This window comes from Microcaecilia unicolor, chromosome 3, assembly GCF_901765095.1.
Source record: "Microcaecilia unicolor chromosome 3, aMicUni1.1, whole genome shotgun sequence".
NCBI classification, from domain to species: Eukaryota; Metazoa; Chordata; class Amphibia; order Gymnophiona; family Siphonopidae; genus Microcaecilia; species Microcaecilia unicolor.
This window is the reverse complement of record NC_044033.1, coordinates 139,973,473-139,986,866: the sequence shown is the minus strand read 5'-3', so window position 1 is coordinate 139,986,866 and position 13,394 is coordinate 139,973,473. Positions and strand designations below refer to the sequence as shown.

Genomic DNA, 13,394 nt, shown 5'->3' with positions numbered 1-13,394 from the left:
AGTCTTGTAGGATATTAATCATTTGTGTTGTCTCTCGGATGTAGGATGGTATGAAAGGAACATAGTCTGAAAAAAAAGTAAATGAATATGGATAGTGGCTCTAGAATTGACCCATTTCCAGAGACAATGGGTCTACCTGGTGGATTGACAAGATTCTTGTGTATTTTTGGTAAAATGTATATCGTTGAGATAACGGGTTTTGCAACTTTCAAAAAGTCCTTTTCTTTGGTGGTGAGAAATCATATTTTGGATGATATGTCTAATAGTTCAGAGATATCACTCTGTATTGTCTCTGTGGGGTCATTTGGTAGAGGAACATAATAGTCACGGTCATTTGTCTGTCTATTGATCGCATTGATATAAACGTCACGGTTCATAATGACTATACCACCACACTTGTCCGTGGGTTTAATTACAAAATTTGGATTGTGGCCTAAATTATTACATGCATCTTATTCAGCTTTAATCAAGTAGCAATAACATAGTTTCTTCTTACTTTCAAGCTTCTTCAGATCATGCTCTATGAAGTTATTGAATGCTTGTATGAGCGGATGGACAAGTCCTGGTGGGATCCATATTGAAGGGTTCTTGACCACTGAGACATCTATGTGAGGTGTATTAGACAGAGAAGGCCTGTATAATTTGTAGCTTGCAGATAAATTTGAACAAATGTGTTCTGGTTTGGAAGGCATTGTAGTGTACCGTGGGAACAAAAGATAATCCCTTGTGAAATACATTGATTTCGAATTCTGTCAATGCAATTTCAGATAGTTAGAAATGAGTATCCCTATTTTCAACCTATCTGTTCTCTGAAGTTCCTTGGTATGGTATGGTCGATATGGATTCATGTTGAATCTTGTGTTGTATTGCCATAATTGTCAATACATACTTTTTCCTCTGCCTCTTCCTCTCCTTCTCCCCCTCCCCCTCTGGTGAAAAGGAAGTCTTGAGTGTTGTTGTTGGTGATGCATCGGCTTTGTGGAATCTTTCTGCCAAATTTCTACTAAAAAGGTGTCAGGAAGGATAGGAGCTCCAGTGATCCTCAGGTGGTGCATGATGAAGGAGAAGAACTTCCTTGGTTTACTGGAGTCTTGGTCTTGTAGGAGAAACAACTGGACTCCCTAAAGGTGAAGTATACAGATCTCTCGATTTACTCCTAATGCATTTCTTTCTTTGTTTGCAAGGTGTGTGAGCACCAGTGTTGAAAGCTTTGTGTGTATGTACTTGTGTTAATTGCAATATTTCTATATTTCTTTTGAGAGAAATATGGCCTAGCTTTGGAAAATGTGTATATGGCGCCTCTTTTACAATGTGCCTCGTCTCTTTTAAACTTCACAATTTTGGTTTCTTTGATATCTCTTTTAAATTTATTTATTTTGTTGTTGATATCTTGTAAGACTAAATCAAAATTACCATCGTGGACTCTTAACTCAGAATTTTGGGTCTAATGTCTCGTGTAATGTCTTATTTTTACTGTGAGAGGTTTCTGTGATAAGTATAATAAGGTCATACGGTCCAAACTACATTTATTTAAGATTGACCACCACTTATCTAAAAACAACTGGTCATCAAGGAACATTGTGGGGGCTTTAGAAAGTCTCAAGACCCTAGGAATTATTTTGGATTTACAATAGTTTAGTAGAAAAATGTAGGTCAAGCCTAACAATGTTCTTTTTTATATTAACATTCAACCATTGATCCATCAGTGTTTCAGTTGTAGAAACATCATCGTAGTCTTCCGAATTTGGTTGTTGTAACAATCTGTGGAGACGATCTTCACTGTAACTAAGTACACTGTCCCAATGCTGGAATGCCATAGTCTAGGTTCCAAGTCAAAGGTTCAGTGAGAGTCCGCCGAGGACAACAGGCTCGAGATTGAACCATACCTAGCATGGCTCCAACATACTCCCAACTGCTGTGCTGGAAACAGCTTAACAAGACAACCAATTCCCTCAGAGTCAAACAACAGTACAACAAGAAAAGGGAAAAATAGACCTGTTGCAAAGGCCACGCAGGAAAGTTCCCTAGGTCCTTATAAAGGAGTAGACTGATGATGTCACAAGTAGGAAATGAAGCAGAAGCAGGGCGACCAAAGCAAGGCTTGGCTAACAGGAAGAACAGCAGGAAAAAGGCAGACTGGAGAGGTCACAGAGCTAGATACAGAGAAACAGTAGGTCTGGACATAAGGGCACAGTCACAACTGTGACACTATGTCCTTGATGCCTTGGCATTATGCTGCTCCAGGATGAGCTCCAGCTTCTCTTGTAGCATTACCTGGAACAGCTCCTCAAGGGCAGGTACTGGTGTGGAACCAGCCTTCAAAGGTACCAGTACCAAATCAGAAGTGAGGTCCCAGCTTCGAGGAGGCTGACACATCGGCACCACTTCAACAGAAGGGAAGCAGTTCTCTCTGTGCCAATGATCCTTGGGTACCATTGATGCCTGTGCCCAGGAGCTTCAGGCACAGTGCTTCAAGGAGGATCAATGCCAGTGCCCAGGAGCTTCTGGTACAGTGCTTCGAGGACCGATGCTTCTTTGCCTTTGCTCGGTGCCCAGCAGCAATGTCCTTTGGTGACAATGAGGATGATGCGGAATCCATGTGTCCTCGGCATTGGGTCAGAGATGCTCAGCCTGGGCAATCACTACCGAGGCAGGAGGAGACCTTCAATGCGAATGTGTCACCAGTTTCCAGAGCAGCTCCAGAAGCCATTGAGACGGATGCCAGTGTATCGGACTTCTGCATGCTGAAAAATCTCTCACACACAGCCTCAGTGCTTTTCCAAGTTCTCTTCTACATTTGAGGACAGAAAGAACAAAAAGAGGATTCATGATCAGGGTCCAGATACTGTAGGTACATGTCATGTGGATCAGTCACAGAGATGGTCCTATCACATTGTGAGCACCGCTTAAACTCAATGGCAGGTTTTTAGGACATTATGGGAAAAATAGCTGCAGAAAAATCAAAATGGCTTAACAATGAAAAAAGGGAAAAGAAACCCTTTCAAAATAAAGAAAAATCCTGCACTACTTACAAAACTGAAGAGGCAGGAAAACAAAAATGTGAAGAAAACAACAGCTTCTAAATGCTTTCTGAACACTCTTGGTGGTGATGCAAGCCCAAATGGCACTTTCTCTACTCAGAATCTGAGATATCACCTATGACTTGGAAGTATCTGAATGTAGATATAAACATCCTTTAAGTCCGGAGAGCATAGCCAATCTCCTCATTGAATCATTGGAATTAAGGTATCTAAGGAAACCAACTTGAAACTTTTCCCTGGTCAGATATTTGTTCAGGACTTTTTTGTAATCAGGAAGTACTTGGAATAAAATTCCTTCCCTATTTTTCCTGGTGAACAGGGTTGAGTGCATTCACCTGTAAAAAAAAGAAGAGATTCTTTTCAGTAACTTATGTTGCTCAGAGCTTAAACTTTGATGCTCTCAATGGGCAATTTGGAGGAATTCTAATTGTAGATTGTAACATTCTTGGCTAATTTTCAGAACACACCAGTCTGAGATTATAAGGAACCACCTCTCTTTTGGAAAAAAAAAAATTAGCCTCCCTCCTACTGGAAGGCCATCCAGAATAATTATGGAGATTGAAGCTATGCTGTCTTGGAGCCAGACAAAAGTAACATAGTAGATGACAGCAGAAAAAGACCTGCACGGTCCATCCAGACAGCCCAACAAGATAAACTCATATGTGCTACTTTTTGTGTATACCTTACCTTGATTTGTATCTGCCATTGTCAGGGCATAGACCGTGTGTCTGCCCAGTACTAGCCCCGCCTCCCCCCACCGGCTCTGCCACCCAATCTCGGCTAAGCTTCTGAGGATCCCTTCCTTCTGAACAGGATTCCTTTATGTTTATCCCACTCATGTTTGAATTCCGTTACCGTTTTCATCTCCACCACCTCCCGTGGGAGGGCACTTCAATTATCCACCACTCTCTCCGTGAAAAAATACTTCCTGACATTTTTCCTGAGTCTGCCCCCCTTCAATCTCATTTCATGTCCTCTCATTCTACTGCCTTCCCATCTCTGGAAAAGGTTCGTTTGCAGATTTATACCTTTCAAATATTTGAACGTCTGTATCCTATCACCCCTGTTTCTCCTTTCCTCCAAGGTATACATGTTCAGGTCAGCAAGTCTCTCCTCATATGTCTTGTAACGCAAATCCCATACCATTCTTGTAGCTTTTCTTTGCACCGCTTCTATTCTTATTACATCCTTAGCAAGATACGGCCTCCAAAACTGAACACAATACTCCAGATGGGGCCTCACCAACGACTTATACAGGGGCATCAACACCTCCTTTCTTCTGCTGGTCACACCTCTCTCTATACAGCCTAGCAACTTTCTAGCTACAGCCACTGCCTTGTCACACTGTTTCGTCACCTTCAGATCCTCAGATACTATCACCCCAAGATCTCTCTTCCCCGTCCGTACATATCAGACTCTCACCGCCTAACACATACATCTCCATACAAAGATAACTTTGTCCAAAAATAGAACATATTTTCCTTGTTAAGAATTTTTGGAAAGTATCAACTCAATAATTAGAGAATGGATTCAATCACCGTGGAATGGTGAGGAAGTTTGAGCTTTTCAAATCCCGTAGCCTTCTGGACTCTAACAGAGTTGACCTTCTGCACTTGCTCTACAGAAAGGGGGGTCTGACACATCTTCAGCTGTACGTACTTAAGGATTCTGTGCACAGGTACTATCACAGCTTCCTTTAGAGGTCATCAAACTGGAGGATGTCCGACGATTGTCCTGGACTCATCCTTAGTCCCCAACTGAAATGATATAGATGTAACCATCTCCGTATCAAAATCAAAGAAAGAGCTCCTCTGAGGGAGCTTTTCCCCTCTCATGTAAGGGGGTGAGGATCTGAAGGCAGACCCAGGGATTTCTGAGAAGACCTCTAGCTCTTCTTCAGATACCCAAGAGCACTCAGTCTGACTCAGAAGAACTCTGCTGGAGTGTCTGTCTACCTCAAATGACTGACAGCTTGGTCAGGTCTGGGTCTGGGGTTTCAAGGCACTGGGGATCTCTGATGCACTGAGGAGACTGCCTGCACATTTTGCATCTGAATCCCTCAGCCCAACAAGACTGAGGATGCCCAATGCTGATGGGCTCTACTGACAATCGATGGCATGGGAGATTGAGAGCCTATTGATGTTGACGCATTCCTATTGTCCAATATAGCTCCTGGAGCTTGCGCTTCCAATGCCTACATCAATGGACTGGACTTCTATGCCAAAATTCCTTTCCCCGCTGCTTTTCTTGACTTCCAATGCCTCTCCCAGACATCTCCAAACAGTTTAAGAAAAAGGAATCATGATTGGGTCCTAGGCATTGCAGCCACCTATTATGAGCGAGTATCCATGATGGATACTGTCCCGTTACATCTGGGAATCTTCTTAAGGCCACTGGGAGCTTTTTTGGTGAAATGTCAGGAAAAAATAGCTGCAGTGAAATCAAATGACTTGATTGTGAAAAAATTTACTCAGCTGAATGCCCAAGGCCTAAAAGGGACTGGCGGGCCATCAAAAAAAAAAAAAAAAGAGAACTCAAATAGTGCCGAAAACTCCAGCTTAGGGGGCCCTTTTATTAAAGATTAATGCATGGTAATGGACATTACCATGCGCAAAATGCCATGTGGCCCCTAGGTATAATATCCATTAGCACACGCTACGCTTTAGTAAAAGGGCCTCCTGCATTGCAGCAACAGAACTTAAACACAATAAGTATGCAAATTCTGCCCAAGAAAGAAACAGAAAAATTGAGATGTGAGTTGAGGACAGCTAACAAGCAAGTCCAAACTGCTCTGCAGAAAAATGAGACTTGCTAGGTCCTGAGTGATAGCAGCAGAGTGCATACGGAATGCAACACTCTTAAAAAGTTTTGGAAAACAAGCTGGTGAGCATTCTCGCATAGGTCACCCAGTTGTATGAATGTGTTATTCTGCTTGTCCTCAGAGAAAACAATTTTTGCCTATGGTATCACTTTGGAAATTGCCTTCTAACTGTGCAGCTCCAATTTTCTATTATACTGTAATAATAAAAATAAACTTTCAGCTCATTATCCATACAAAAATATGGGGTTCGAATGAATTATCTACTCACATGTATCCCCTGACCAGCCTTCTCAATCAATATTACCCCCACTATATACTTATAACGATCAAACTCCATTTTCTTCACAGCTGCCAATATATCTGTTGCCACTGATAGAGCTAGGGCTCTGCCAAGATCTGGTTCATATTCAGTACCTTGAACTCCATCCTAAAAAGTGAAAAAAATTAGCCTTCAGAAGATATATTTTTCCGATTATAATAGAGAGGGCAATAATAGCAAATAAGTGTACCACTGGATAACTGCTTACCTTCCACATAGGTGAAAGTATGTGCATTATATCATTAGCAAACAAGTTTATACAATCTATTTGAGAAGGCAACACTCAGAACATAGAGCTAAAAAATAAGTCATGCAACACAACACTAAAGTTTCTTATCAAATACATACAGGATGATGACCCCTCTTAGAATATTTTAGATACACCTAACCCAGCCTCTTAATGAATGCTCCCAAGTTAGCTGCTTCCTCCATGCACATACCTTTATGTACTTATTTTGTGGGCATTCCAGTAGATAAGGTTAGGTCAGCTTAGAAGAGAAAACTATGTTGTTTTGCCTTAAAGTACCACAAAAGAAAACTGTTGCAAATTTGAGTGGATACTTTTGAAGGGGCAATATTCAAAGCCATAGGAGCCAACTCTGTGGGTGCTTGAGCACCCCCAATATTGATCAAACTCCCTTGACTATGTCCAGGAAGAGCTAATTTCCATTGGGTTTAGCACCTCCAAAGATTTTGGAAAGTTGGCACCCATTGTCAAAGCAAGTCATTTTGTTAGGATTATGGCAAACTCTGCATATAAAGACAATGGGGTTTGTCACAACATGGGGGGATGGATTATTTATTTAATACATTTGTATCCTGCGCTTTCCCACTAAAAGCAGGTTCAATGCGGCTTACATAGTATTAGGTTATACAGAATTTTGTTAGATAGGTAGGAAAATTAGATGTAGCATAGGAATAGCTTGGATGGGTCAGTAAATATAGGCGATATGGGGTAGTGATTGGATGGAGAAGTGGGATAGGAGGCAGCGTCCTTTTGTGGATTAGGAATTGGTTACTGGACAGAAAACTGAGGGTAGGGCTAAATGACCATTTTTCTCAATGAAGTAGGGTGAATAGTGGAGTGCCATAGAAATCTGTACTGGGATAGTTGCTATTTAACATATTTCTAAATGATCTGGAAATCTGAACGACAGGTGAGATGATTAAATTTGCAGATGACAAGAACTAACACTTGCAGACTATGAAATATTGCAGGAAGACCTTAGGACAGTGGTTCCCAAATCTGGTCCTGGAGGCACCCCAGCCAGTCAGCTTTTCAGTATATCCACAATGAAAATTTATGAGAGAGATGCAGTAGGCCAATGCTCTCTTGCAATCCAAGGTGTGCAAGTTGCTTTTGCCAGGATGAGAATGAGGTCATGGAAAAAATGTTGGCAAGACAATAGACTGGTTCAAATGGAACTAGACACCACTTTCGGCAGGAACTTAGGGTGCATGTGGAGGATTACTCTGTTGTGTATAAAGGTGCATCCACCACTAAGGCCTGAAGCTCACTGACCCCACAAGCTGAAGTAACAGCCACCAAGAAAATGACCTTCAGGTCAAGTACTTCAGATGGCAGGAATTCAGTGGCTCAAAAGGAGCTTTCATCAGCTGGGTGAGAATGACTTTGAGGTCCCTTGACACAAGTGGAGGTTCGACAGGGGGCTTTGACAAAAGCAAACTTCTTATGAAATTAACTACAGACTATCCAGAGATGGGCTTACTCTCTACAAGGGGATGATAAGCACTAATTGGAGCACGGTGAACACTTATGGAGGTCTTCAGACTAGACTCTGATAGGTATAGAAGGTATTCAAGCAGGATCTGTGTAGGATAAGCAAGGAGGATCTAGGGCCTTGCTCTCATACCAGACGGCAAACCTCCTCCATTTGTAAGAATAACACCTCTTAGTGGAATCTTTCCTGGAAGCCAGCAAGGCTCGGGAGACACCCTCCTAAAGACCCAAGGAAGCGAATTCTAGGCTTTCAACATCCAAGCTTTGAGAGCCAGAGACAGGAGGTTGGGATGTAGAAGAGAGACTCCTCATTCTGCATGATGAGGGTCGGAAAACACTCCAATCTTCACGGTTCACCATATCTGCTGCGGCCAGTAATGCACAAGTAATGGTTCCACGGTCTTGTTTCAGTTTCAACAAAGTTTTCCCCACTAGGGATATCGGAGGACAAGCATGCAGAACACCTGTTCCCCAACTGAGGAGGAAGGCATCTGACGCTAGTCTGTCGTGGGCCTTAAGCCTGGAACAGAACCGAGGGACCTTGTGGTTGATATGAGTGGCAAAGAGATCCACTGAGGGGGTGCCCCATGCTTGGAAGATCTTGTGGGCAACACCCATATTGAGAGACCACTCATATAGTACTGGTAGTGATACGTTTCCAGTCGAAATCGGAGATACTTCCGGTGGGCTGGAAGTATTGGGATGCAAATATATGCATCCTTTAAGTCCTGAGAGCATAGTACTGTACACTGTAGCACATAAAAATAAATCAACCAGGTTAATTGTTAAGCATTCAAATTAGTTTCAAATGTTAAGGGAACTCTGGCCTTGCAATGTTCATATAGGACTGCAGTGCTGTTTAAGCCAAAAATATCTGGACACAAAGAGCTGGCAGCCACAAGGGATTGTAAGACATCCAATCTAATTGGTAGCTCTGGAAAGATTTTGTTTAGCTCTCCTTGAATACTCTTATGGTGAATAAGCCATGTTGGAACCATCAGAATGGCATAATTAACCCCTTGAACGGCTTCATAGCAATAGGGTGAATATGTAATCATCATTGATCCAAAAGAACTGCATACAGTCATAAGTGATTATCAAAAATATAAAATATTTATCTTTCTTCTTCTTTATTTATTAGCTTTTCTTTATCTACAAAAATTCAAACCAGAGGACCCATCACACAGACATGAATTCATATTTCGCCATGCAGCTGCTTCAAGGTCAGTCTCCATCCAGGAGAATGAGAAAACCACGTGGTTTATATAAGTTCTGTTGGAAGCATAGTGTATAATTATGGTACAGCCAGAGACCCCCCCCCCCCACTGGAATGGTGGCGGGTCCAGTCACAGAGACCATGGCCCTACCAATGTTTTGCCTCCTACAGTATCAGCACCTTTTGTGGGGTGGGAGAGAAGGAGAGGCAGGAACAGATCTAGATTTGTTTGGTCTTCCCAAGTAAAAAGATGTTACGTTGTAGAGACCTGCACGGGAACAGGGTTTGAGGGAATCCCCTCCAGGGCTGCAGGGTTCCTGTGGGGACAGAAGCAGTTCCTGCAGGGTTCCTGTGAAAGCGTAAGTTGCACTTGCGCCAGCCTCTCATTTACCAAGTTCTTTGAGTGCTGCCTCCTCCTTCTCCTTGCTTTAACAGCACAGATGTGGAAAGTCTTCCATTAATCCTCTCTGCTTCCGGGCTAATGCGCAGGCCTAAGCTCTGACAGAGGCACGAGCATCAGGGGTCACCTGACCTACTGGTGTGTGCAATGTGGCGCCTCTTAGCAAACAGTGCCAGCGAATCAGAGACGAGCCTTACGTGTGCTCACCAGAGTGTTCCAAGCTTCAGCTTCCATTCTTTCCTTGCCTGTAGTGCTGCGGCTCAAACCCAGAGAAAGAGAGACAGCCGACCAGAATTTTTCTTTAAGTACCATTAAATTCTTGCAAGGATGGGTGGACATAGGGACAGGTTAGATTTCTGTCCCTGTGCAACTCTCTATTCCACTGCCCCTGGTTGCAAGCAGTCTTTTCAGAGTTTTACAGGGACCGTATTCCTTCCTGGGCTGACCAGTCTCAAAATCATTTCCTTTCTACTCCCAATCACTGAATGACATTTGTACAGTTTGCATCCTGTTGATGAAGAGATTTTCCCCTTTCAAGTCCTCTGTTTCTGCTCTGGCTTCAGGCAACGTGAGGCTCAACTGTGGACCAAGAGGAGTCCTTTGGCTGCAAGGCAGGTAAATACCTTTCCTCTCTGTTCAACAGCTCTGTAGTAGCTTAATTCAGCTTGCTGGAGACCTTGAGAATCAGGGGCTAAATGCTATGGATTACTTTATCCCACCAGCTCTAACTTCTTCCTGGGCCCCGTTTCAATTCTCTCCTAACTTTCTAATCTCATATCACTCACTAGTTACATCAGCAGTCTCCTACAGTTTCCAAGTCCATATGAAAGTCAGCCATGTCACTGCTGCTAGAGGCAGAGTCCAGCAACTTTTTCCATCAGCATGATTTACAGGAATCCACTGCAGATTTTGACATCAACTGTAGGCTATGCATTTTTCCCCCAATTGTGACAAATCAGCAAAATGTTCATTTCTGATTTTACTCCAACCAGGAAAGAAAAACTCCAGAAATTTGCTACAGTTTAATACTCAGTTCTTTATAAGCTCAAGGGGACTGGAACCTCTTTATAGTGAGGTCCCCTCATATATACACATTTACCTGAAACTATCTTTCTTGATCTTCAACAAAAAAGGTGGGAATGAGATTGGCCAGAGGTTCATACAATTCATTGCCAAGTGACTCCTTTTTGGGCATGGGCATCACATATTCTTTCAAAAACGTGGGTAAATTGGTTTGAATAAGAAAGGCATTCACATTTTTTTTTAAATCCAGGAGAATATACTCCAGACAACGCTACCATATAGCTGGGAACTGTGTCCAGTTGTCACTAAGCATTATGTAACTTTTTAATTAACTCCATTAAGTTTAAATTACGTCTTACCTGCTAATTGTTTTCCCTCGAGTCCCTCCAGGTTTGACACTTGGGATTGTGCTATCCTACCAGCAGAGAAATGAATGAGTTGATGTCATAGCAGCTTGGTCAGCCAGTAGTTGAATAACAAAGCAGCGGACAAATACATAAAACAATTTTCCCCCCAAAGAACTAAAAACTTTCAACAGGTAAGAATGACCATGTCATCTCTTGCCTGCAAATCCAATCTGTTAATGGTAGACAAAGGAATGCAAGGAAACTCAAATTGCCACTTTAAATTCCACCTCATGAAATTTTGTATAGTGTTCCACCCAAGTGGCGGAATGTTCTCTAGCTGAGTGAGCTTTTAAAACTGAAGGTACTGGATACCCAAGGAGAAAATATGCTGACAAAATTTCTTCCTTAATTCAGTGAGCTACAGTGGTTTTAGACGACAGTTCTCCCTTACAGGCTCCTCCACACAAAAACAAAACAACCCCACAACTCCTTTCTTTATCTCATCCATTCTTTTAAGATACTCCTTCAACACTGCTCCACAACAAAACTTATGTAAAACTGCAGACTTATTTATTTCTCTATTCTGTAAAAACAGGCAGAGAGATGGACTGGATTAAATGAAAAGCAGAAACCACTTTAGGAAGAAAGGATGGTACTGGTTGAATCACTACTTTCTCATGGAAAACAAAACAAAACAGAAAAGGTTCACTACAGGACAAGGCTTGCAACTCTGAAATGCATTCAGAAGAGCATATGGCAACAAGAAAAAACAGTTTTAAAGCCCCCCTTAGAGGTGCAAAAGTTGCTAGACCAACGATAGACAAGACTAGGTTCAAATTCTAAGGAGTGGTCTGGATGACGAAGCTTAATCAATTTTACTGCCCTTAAAAAAAAAAAAAAAAAAAAAAAAAGAACCCATCTTGGTAGGAGGATAAACTTACCTTGCACTAATCTTCTGAAACAAGCTAATGCTACCACTTGTACTTTCAAGGAATCAAGAGCTAATCCCTTATCTAGTACATCCTGCAAGAAATCTAAAATGTTAGAAATGGACCACCAGAAAGGGACTACTAAAAAGAGATATGTTAGGATATGGAGGATCATTGAAGGCTGGTGTGCCTCAAAGTAGTAGACTTCTTTCTAGAAGATAAAAGGGTCAAGGTCATTCTTCCCGAGTAACCTTTCTTAACTTCGGCCTCTCAAAATGGAGATACTTCCTGCCTGCTGATTGGACCTTGTACCAAGAAAGGAGTCTAGCTGGAGAATCTCAGAGGCTGAAGCTCACCAGAACTCCATACCAAAGCCTCCTGGGCCAATTTGGATCCACAAGAACTCTCAGTCCTGCACGCACCTGTATCTGCTGTAATACTCTACCTATCAAGGGCCAAAGGGGAAAGATATACAGAAGACCCGTGTGCAGCCAGGGCTGAATCAAAGTATCTATCCCTGCTGACTGTGGATCCTTTATGGGACTGAAGAAGGCTGGTACCTATGCATTCTGTGATGCTGCCATAAAATCTAGGACCAGCAAGCTCCACAATGGAAAGGCCTCCTCCCCAAGACCCCAATCTCTGGGATCCAATGCATTTCTGCTGAGGAAGTCTGCTTGCACATTTTGGATTCCCGCTACATGAGCCACCAAATACCTTCCAAATTCTTTCCTTCCCATTCCATCAACAGTTTCACCTCTTCTTGTTCCTCCCCCATTTGTTACATATGCTACTACCATTGCATTGACTGACAGAATTCTGACTAATCTGCACTTACAATTCTTATATTCTATTGTTACCAGATATAATTCTAAACGGATTACATCAAGAGTACTAAATCATACATCTAGGATCATATACTGTGAGTTATATAAAAACAAATTTAGTTAACAGCACCCAAAACATACTTCTGTAATAAATGAGTTTTGAATGCTTTCTTAAAACAATCAAAACTAGGTAAAAGATCTAATACTATCCGGAAGTGATGACCGGAGGATTGCTGCTTGATAAGGGAACACTGTTTGAAATAATTTCTAGTAACGCACACCATTGGGGCTAGGAAATGTCATCAAATTAAAGTGAAGTATAAGGTGCAAGTCTACATATCAATGCTAACAAATATCCAGGAGTAATGCCATATAATATCCTAAATACAAAACTGCCAAGTTTAAACAAAATTCAGGCCTCTACTGGAAGCCGATGGGTAGTTAAAAAAGAAACATGAGAAGAAATGTAATAAAACAAGTGAATAACAGAATTTTGTATAGTCTGAAGTTATTTCAAAAGGCTCTTTGCCACCTCCATGAAAACTATGTTACAATAGTCCAGTTTACTGAGGACTAATGACTGAACCATCAGTTTAAATTGATCCTGACTTTAAGATATTATCTATTTCTTCTTAGTTTCTGCATTACCCAGAAGCAACCCTTTGTTAAATGATTTGCTCCACCATAGTTAACTTGGTCAGTAATAATACCCAAGATTATATATCAGTCT

The 13,394-nt window shown here is 41.8% G+C and overlaps 1 protein-coding gene across 1 annotated transcript in view; it reads right to left on the bottom strand.

Annotated features, from left to right (window-relative positions):
* TCTE3 (t-complex-associated-testis-expressed 3) overlaps window positions 1-13,394 on the bottom strand; it is a 47,257-nt gene that overhangs the window by 20,611 nt on the left and 13,252 nt on the right. Inside the window, exon 3 of the mRNA XM_030196402.1 lies at window positions 6,131-6,289. Within this exon, the coding sequence (XP_030052262.1) occupies window positions 6,131-6,289 (159 nt within the window). The remainder of the gene's footprint in view (window positions 1-6,130; window positions 6,290-13,394) is intronic.